The 9,219-nt window shown below is 36.3% G+C and overlaps 1 protein-coding gene and 1 non-coding gene across 2 annotated transcripts; both read right to left on the minus strand.

The window, feature by feature from the left end:
• Nucleotides 1-354: 354 nt before the first annotated feature.
• LOC132599848 (probable aspartic proteinase GIP2) lies at nucleotides 355-1,346 on the minus strand. Its single transcript, XM_060313029.1, has one exon. The coding sequence runs from the start codon at nucleotides 1,337-1,339 to the stop codon at nucleotides 431-433; it is 909 nt and encodes a 302-aa protein (XP_060169012.1). The 5' UTR covers nucleotides 1,340-1,346; the 3' UTR covers nucleotides 355-430.
• Nucleotides 1,347-7,332: 5,986 nt separating this feature from the next.
• LOC132600990 (small nucleolar RNA R71) lies at nucleotides 7,333-7,439 on the minus strand. The gene has a single exon (XR_009567444.1). It is a non-coding gene; the product is annotated as a small nucleolar RNA R71 (small nucleolar RNA).
• Nucleotides 7,440-9,219: the final 1,780 nt, after the last annotated feature.

Genomic DNA, 9,219 nt, shown 5'->3' on the forward strand with positions numbered 1-9,219 from the left:
CTAAATAGTGAAATAAAGGACATTTGGGTAAATCAGCCTTAATTTCGACTTGTAATCTTTTGGTCATGGTTTGTCCCCTCGGCATTCTCCTAATATCTTTCTTTTTTGTTTCTTTGTGGGCAGTTAAACTTGTTAATTTCGTAGTCCAGAATTCAAGCAAGTCTTTGTCAAGTAATTTAGTCACACTCAAAAACCTTTTTTTTTTTTTTTTTTAATAATTTTTATAATTAATGTATCTTCCAGTCTTCAATAAAGACTAAAGTGATCAACGAAAGATAAATATATGTAACACACAATATTGGTCTAGATAAAGTAAAGTAGCTTTAACTTACACTTGAAAAGCAAAAGTGAATATACTTTCAGAACTCTTAAAGTCTTAACTGATATTTATATCATGTAACATCAAATTTAGCTAAGGAGGTGACACCTCTCAAGCCTTGGATGTAAAATTGAATTTGTTGCTGCATTTGAGTAGGGATGATAGGTGCAAAGACTTAAATCCCACTCTTTTCTTCACAAGATCAAATTTCAACAGGTTCTCTTCAATTTGTAATCCTCCAAGAACAATAGATGTTCGAGGAAATTTACCACCATCCAAAAATCCTAGACACAACAAGTCACTTCTATCAACAGGAGAAGCCATAAAATTGTCCACAGAAAGATCCCAAGTGGTATTATTTTGATCATCTTGCAAAACAAGACTGACTTGAGGAATTATTAAGCCAGTTAGAGTACCCAAATTCAACAAGTTAAAGCACAACTCAAATGGCCTAATAGGTTCTGCTATTGGAACTTTATCAATAGCTTTAAGAAACTCTTGCTTAAACGCCTTGTAAATCGATGTCTCCATTGTACCGTAAGGAACAACAGTGATAATCTTTGTTCCTCCAACTCCATTAGTCTTGTTAATAGCTAGTAACTTACTATTAATTGGTACAATTTTTCCGTTGACTAAGATTTTCTTCACTCCAATGAAATATTCAACCGATGGTTCACCTGGATAATAAGCCCCTGCAGTACTAACAGGATTTTTAAGCAGAGGAGTGTAAGTTAGTGCATCATTAGAGGCATAAACAGATCGTCCTTCACCAAACAAAATAACACCATTTGATTTAGTATTAGCACTCAAACAAATAGCGAATTTTCGAGGTAATCGAAAAGCTCTAGCTAATTGTGAAGGAAGCCCAGTGTAACCATTTCCAAGTCCAGCCATACCCTTAACTCCATAGGCTAATTCTTGTAACAAAAAATCTTCACAACAACTAAACATCACCCCACTAGCTGATGATAAAAGATGACCAATTTTGGAGTCATTATAATTAGTGGACCATAAAGCCATAATATCTTGAACATGACTTTTAAAAAAAAATTGGAAAGGCTTAAGTTCAGAAAAAAGGTAGAGTTATAACTCTGCCTTAGGCAGAATTTGTATGGGGCAGAATTTGTAAATTCTGGCCCGTGTAAGTTCTGCCTTAAGGCAGAAATTCTGTTTTTTTTTTTTTTTACAACTTTTGCCTTGCGAAAAAAAATTAAATTTTCACTGAGCAGGGGTTCAAACCCGTGACCAAGGGATCCCTAGCGAAAGACAAACCTTAAAGACCACCAATTTAAAGGGCAAAACTTAAAGACAACCCCAAATGAAGGGCAATCCACGCAAAAAAAAAAAAATCAGCTTATAAGCCGCTTTTTTTAAGCCCATCCAAACAGGCGAACTTATTTTTTTGGGCTTATTTTAAGCACAAAATGACTTATAAGCTGGCCAGCCAAACACTCAAAAAAGCTGAAAATAATTTATAAACAGTTTTCAGCAACTTATAAGCTAAGCCAAACAAGCTCTTTATAAAGAAGCAATTAAGTTTTTAAATAGAAGTATTGAATATAATAATAAGCAGGATGTGTTTGGTCAAAAAGCTTTTCGATGTGTTAAAATTACTTAAATGCCTTTAAAGTTGTTTGCACTTAAACTCTTGAAGGGCTGATCATCATTGTAAGATTTCTAATCCCAAATTTACTCAAATACAAATTAACTTATGTCGCAACTTATATTTTCTAAGTTGATTAATTATACTCCCTCTGTTTCAATTTATGTGAACCTATTTTCTTTTTAGTCCTTGCCAAAATGAATGACCTCTTTCCTAATTTGGAAACAAATTCACTTTATGAAATGATTTACAGTTACACAAATATTCAAAACTTATTTTGAACCACAAGTTTCAAAAGTCATCACTCTTTCTTAAATGTCATGCCCAGTCAAATGGGTTCACATAAATTGAAACGTAGGGAGTATTAGATTAGATTTAATAAGTGTAATTTTTATGATAAATTTAGTAGGGGAGAAGACGTAAAAGAGAACGATGAATGATGGAAATAGAATGGAGAGGGAGTTGGGGATTTCTTTTTCAAAAGGATACTTCTAGGACCAAAAAATATTAGGAATTAAATAGTAAATTTTTTTGGTTAAACTAATGTTCCCTCCATCCCAATATATATGAGGTGTTTGAGTGGGCATAAAGGTTAAGAAAGAAAAATAAAGACTTTTGAAATTGTGATCTAAAACCAATCGTATGAATTTCTGTGGGTATAAATCATCTTATTTAGGATAAAATGAAAAATTTAAAATTAAATCGTTACAAAATATAGAAATGTTATTCTTTGTTTGAGAGTGACTTAAGAAAATAATATCACATAAGTTAGGACAAAAAGGATCTGAGTAGTATTTATAAATTGAAAAGTCATTAATTAGGGATAAATAACTCATTAATTTTTGTTGATGTCATTTTATATATACTTAACTTATAAGTACATTTGATATTTACCAATTACTAGATACATAATTTTTTTTTATTAAACTGATGAAAATAGCTTATACTCATATCCAAGCACCTCTACGAAATACCCTTCACTCAGAGCTATTTAATCCTCTCGTAGTAGAACTCAAAAAAAAAAAAAAATTAAAAAAAAATTAATCAGTTAAAGATATTGTGATATTTGCACTAGTCTTCTTCATCAAACTGTTCAACCTGCATCATCTCATCGAAAATATGCTTTGATCACTTGAGATATCTATAAAGGAAAAGTCAGTTTGACGAATAAAAGGACTATTTACACAATTCTATTTAGAGAGGGGGGAGGGTGGGAGGGGTCTCGAAAGTTTTTCTAATCGATTTTTTTTTTTTAAAGAATGTCTAAGAAATGTATATATCCACACCCACTTTAACAAATTTTTCAACGCACAAATTACAAAAATTTAATGCATATGTGACATGATGCTCCGTACGTCAAGCTAGTAGGGCCTCTTATTATGAAAATGAAAAAGGCAACTTACATAAATAACTATCTTTTAGGAGCAATTAACCATCCGTAATTATCTTTTTCATATTTACAGTTCCTAGCTACCATTAGACATTTTCGCTGTATTTGAGTGAACTTGAATACACTGTTCAGTTGTATCCAAACCTTATCTGATGTCACATGTATTTGACTGTATTTTGAATGTACTCGAGCTGCCGCGAAGTTGAATGTATTCACTGTATTTGAATGTATTTCAACAAAATTTCAAAATACACTGTGTACATTCAAAATACATACGAAGCCAAATACATTCAGATAGAAGACAAGAAGCCAAATATATATGAGATACAAGACATATGAGCCAAATACATATGAGATACATATTGACGAAATACACTCAAATACACTCAAATAAGAGATACAAAGGAGAAGAAACCATGAATTCCGGCTAGACGAGATGCATTTTAAAGGGAAGAATACAATCAAAACTGATCGGATCTCTGTCGAAATATAAAATACCACTGTATTTACACCAAAAAATGAAGAATACATTCAAATCCTTTTAAAAAATACAGTCTATGTACACTAAAAATGGAGAACACAGTCAAATCCAGTTGGATTTGTCACGCCTCATAACCCACCCTAGGCGTAGCAGGCATCCGATGCTATGAACAACATCGGAAGCACCTTATAAAATCAATAAACGTCTAATCTCTTTCAATAATATTTCAACAATATCAATACATCATAAATAACTAACTAACTCATGATCACCATCAAATAATAAAATCAGCAGAAGTCTGTCATAAATGTGTCGTTATAAAGCGTAGCAACACCCAAAGAGTCAAGCAATGACTTCAACAACTACTGACAGAAGTAACTTCTATCTATGGAGCCTCTTAACACTCTGAAGTTGGTTGAACAGGTCATCTATCCTAGGCAAAGGATCCTCAAAGGATACTTATTTTTAATGGTCACCTTATTAAGCTGACGATAATCAACACACATTCTAAGAGAACTATCCTTCTTTTTGACGAACAGGACCGAGCACCCCAAGGTGAGGTACTTGGTCGAATAAAATCTTTATCCAACAAGTCCGTCAATTGGTATTTCAACTCCCGTAGCTATGTCGGAGCTATACGATACGGTGGAATTGAGATCAGTTGAGTATCAAGAATAACATAAATCCCAAAATCAATAACTCTATCCTGCAGAATGCTCGAAAGATCTTCTGGAAATACCTCGGGAAATTCACTAACTATAGGAACAGACTCAAATTCGGGTATAATGGATTGAGTGTCATTGATGGGTACTAGATGATAAATACACCCTTTCGAGATCATTTTATGAGCCTTAACATAAGAAATAAACCTACCTCAAGGCTTAGAGATTTCATCTTTCCACACAATAGCTGGTTCATTAGGAAATTCAGAACGAACTAATTTATGCCAACAATTCACATTTTCATAGCACTCAGACAACCAATTCATTTCCATAATCACATCAAAATCTACCATCTCTAGTTCAAACAAGTCAGCTATAGTCTCATGACCTTTAATTACAACTGCACATTTTTTTTTAACTCTAGAAGTAATAACAGGAACACCAGCAGGGGTAGCCATAGAGAAGGTGTCACGACTCATTTTATCCTAGGTCATGCGAGCACCCATCATTCCCACCTCGGTAGGCAAACCCTTAACTCAACGTTCACAATTAATAAATAAAATAAAACAACGGAAGAAGTAAATGACGTAAGTTTCACAATATCATATAATATAGATAAGTGCGGAAGTAAATGAATCCACCCCAGTATCCGGTCTGGTCATACAAGAGCATTTAAATACTAATAATAAGGTCTGAATAATAATACATAAATGTCTCAAATCATGTCTTGAAAGAAAAGTAAGACATAAGCAATAAAAGAGTCTTTGAGGTCAGCGGACGCCATGCTCACCCTGGAAAACTCAAGTAGAAGCTGAGGAGTCGAGCAGCCACGAGTCAAAGAAGTAGATCCGGCCTGATACTCTGCATTCATAAAATAATGCAGCAAGTGTAGTTCAGTACAAACAACAGTACTGGTAGGCATTGATGTGCCGCGGATTTGTGGCACATTCGACGCCTTTTTACTATGAATTTTGGTTGTTTTCAAGTAAGTATGCTTCTCGTTAATATGTTTTGTTGTGTTTTAGGAAAACAATGGCCCTAAAGCAAAAAGCAAAGAACAAAAGAAAAACTGGCCAGAAATAAAAAATCAACGGTCCGTCGATCAGCCGACGAACCGTCTTTTGAAGCGTTGATAAGATCGATTTTCCAGTGGTGACAAAGTTGAAGACGACAAAGGACGAAGGCATCGATGAAGCGTCAAACTGATCGACGGTTCGTTGTTTGTGTCGTCAAACAGGATCTCTTAACAAAAGGAGAAAAAAACGGAATACTCGACGGAGCGTCGAACTGAGCGACAACACTGTCTAATGGAACACAGTGCTGAAGGTAGAAAAGACGGAATACTCGACGGATCGTCGAACGATCGACGGTCCGTCGATCTTGCTATCGGGGGCACTTTTGTTAGTTTTCTGCTGTGCGTTTTTGGAGCCTATTTAAAGAACATTTTAGGTTTTTCTATCCATCCAGATTTTATAGTACCCACTTAAAAAGTCCCATTGGTGGGTGAGCATTGAATACTCCCCTTTTGGAGCTTAGTGAAGACAACAAGATTCCATTTTTCACCATCTTTATTACATTTGTAAGCTTTATGTCTCATCTATTGCTTACTACTTTTGAGACCATAATGTGTGAGTAGTCTCTTTAATCAAAGTTGTGGACCCAAATGATAGGTGTTATGTAATGGGTATCGAACATTGTATATATATATAATGGGTTGTGATGTGTTTTATTATTTCTCGTATTCATTTTTCTATAAGTGGTTACAAACACTTGTTCATGCACAAACCCTAGTTTATTTGGAAAGATGAACTAGGGTGTGATTTGAAATAATATAACAAGGACTCGGGGCGCTAACCCTCGTTTAATGAACTCGCTTAGGAATAAGATGAGTTCTACTTGGCATATTTAATCAACCTTATTTATAACTTTTCTGCATTTGGGAAAATCATGGAAAGAAATACTTTCTAACTATTGAAAAATATTAGAAAGTGTATTAGAGATTAAGTGCATACCTAACCGCGACACATTAGAAATATATCATATTGACACCCATAGCATAATATCTAATCATTGCGGGGACACAACTTTTGTTCTCCAAATCCAAACAAATTCCAAACAGTTCAAAATAGCAAATACAAACCAAATCTATTTTCAAAATACTCGGAATAGGATTAAAGCCTTTAAAGACTAGTATCGCATATGATTAGTACCCTTTTCTCTCCATATTCCTGTGGGATTCGACCCCAACCTTGTTTGGGTTACTATATTTGACAACGTCCGCTTTACACCATTAATAGGTGTAATTTGAGCTATCAAAATTTGGCGCCATTGCTAGGAAATACGGTTTAGAAATTACTGATTGTTGTATACTCTTCTTTAAAACTTTTTCTATTCCATCACACCTCGTTTGCTGTTGTGGTGAACCAGGTGAACATGGCAGGAAGACCGAATCGGAATCAAGGAAACTAAGGTGGACTCCAAGTGAACCCACCTGCACCAGAAGAGGATGAGGTTGAAAATATATTTGCGAAATTCATCAATGAAGCTGATTATGCTTCTGCTGTGGTTCCTCCTAGAACTGGAAATGCTACTTTAAAAATTGATAGTTCTATCTATCAGCTGCTAAAACTTGAAGGTTATTTTCAAAATTCTTCTGAGGATTGTCCACTTCGACATTTGAAGAACTTCTTGCATGTGTGTTCTCAACAATCTCAAGGTGTTATTTCTGCAGATGCACTTCGATTACGGGTCTTTAAATATTCCTTGGCTGTCCAAGCAAGGGAACGGTATGAAAAACTCCCTAGAAATTCTATACATACTTGGAACGAGTTAGCCAATACATTTTTGAAGAAATGGTTCCCGCTAAGAAAAAAGGACGAGCTTCGGGATAAGATCTTTGAGTTCAAACAACTTCCGGGGGAACAATTATATTCAGCATGGGAGCGCTTCAAGTATTATCTAGCTCGATCTCCAACTCATGGATTTCCGGATGCTATTCTCATGGAGAAATTCTACAAGGGCTTAGATACAATGAATCAGACTGCTGTCAATACTGCCGCAGGAGGATGCTTCATGGATAAGTCATTTATCGTTATCACCCGTTTGCTTGATAAGCTCACCACCCACAATCAAGCTTGGCACTCGAGTGATAGTGAAGTCCTGTCATATGGTAGTCCCTCTGCTGCCGCGATGGCCAAACAAAATCATAAGCGAGATCATGCTTTTGCTCAATTGCAAACCACCGTGGATTTGTTATCAAAGAGGCTTACAGAGAAAGAAGCTAAAAGTGTAAATGTTGTCGAAGAGATGCCACGTCATGCTCTCGGAATGTACCAAGTCTCGGAGGAAGCTTATCTAGAGGGGAAGGCACAACGTGAGGATGCAAATTATATCGATCACTCTCAAGAGGGTTATCCAAAGCAATAGAGACCCCAAACACAAAGCAATCAATATGGACGAAATGAATATGGTGGTTCGGATAGGAGGGATTACAACAACAACAATTATGGTAATAGGAATCCCAATGCCTATGTTCCACCAAAGGGCCGCACGTCTAACTCCCAGAATTGGCGAGAAGGTCCTTCCAATGATCAAGGGACTTCTCGAATGGAATATATGCTTGAAAAGATACTGGACAACTAGCATAAGAGTGACAAGAAGATGGAGAATTTGACCGAAGTGGTAGGCTCTCACACCGCTTCAATTCATAAACTGGAGTCGTAAATGCGAAATCTTTCTCATGAGCAACATCCACCGCAAAGAGGGGGCCTTCCTAGTGACACAGTTCCGAACCCAAGGGGTAGTGAAGGCGATCACATTACCTCATGCAAAGCTATTTCTACTAGAAGCGAAAAGATCCTTGACGCGGTAAATCAGAAAGTGGTTGAACCTATCATTGTCAAGCTGATTATTGATGAGGTTATTGAAGAAGAGGTTGAAGAAGAAATAGAGGCACCAATTGAAGTGCCTATTATTGTTGAGAAAGAGAAGGAAGTACACCCTAGTGTTCAAAAGGGTGACGAGGAGCCAAGTGTTGAAAAAACTACCGGTGATAGCTTTCAAAAGAGCAAGGTCATGGGGGCAATTAAAACCTTGACTCAAACATATAAGTCTCCTCCCCCGTTCCCACAAATATTGATGAGAAGAACGGAGGATGCCAAGTGTCAATTCTTCTACGACCAATTGAAAGAGTTGTCAATGAATATCCCATTCCTAGACGCATTCCATGAAATGCCGGGACTTGCTAAATACTTGAAAGATTTGTTGACGAATAAAAGGCCAATCAAGCATGATACGGTGGGAGTCACCCATCGTGTGAGCGATATTATTTCGTCATCAAAGGTTGAAAAGATGGGAGATCCCGGGGCTTTCACTATCCCTTGCACCATCGGTCATCATGATTTTGCTCGTGCTTTATATGAAAATGGAGCTAGTATTAATTTGATGCCACTAGCCATATATAAGCAAGCTGGTTTGAGAACACCTAGACCAATGAGCATGCGTCTTCAAATGGACGATAGAACCATCAAAAGACCGGTAGGGGTTGTTGATGACATCCTTGTTAAAGTGGGGGAATTCTTATTACTGGCAGATTTTGTCATCCTTGATTGTGCGGTTGACAAAGAAGTCCCAATTATCTTGGGAAGGTCATTTTTTGCCAACGGGAGAGCCCTAATGGACTCGAAAAAGAATGAAATAAAATTCTAGGTCAATGATGAAGAGGTAACCTTCCAAGCTAGCAAGGGACTAAAATTGCCTAGTGCT

Source organism: Lycium barbarum, chromosome 6, assembly GCF_019175385.1.
Source record: "Lycium barbarum isolate Lr01 chromosome 6, ASM1917538v2, whole genome shotgun sequence".
NCBI lineage: Eukaryota > Viridiplantae > Streptophyta > Magnoliopsida > Solanales > Solanaceae > Lycium > Lycium barbarum.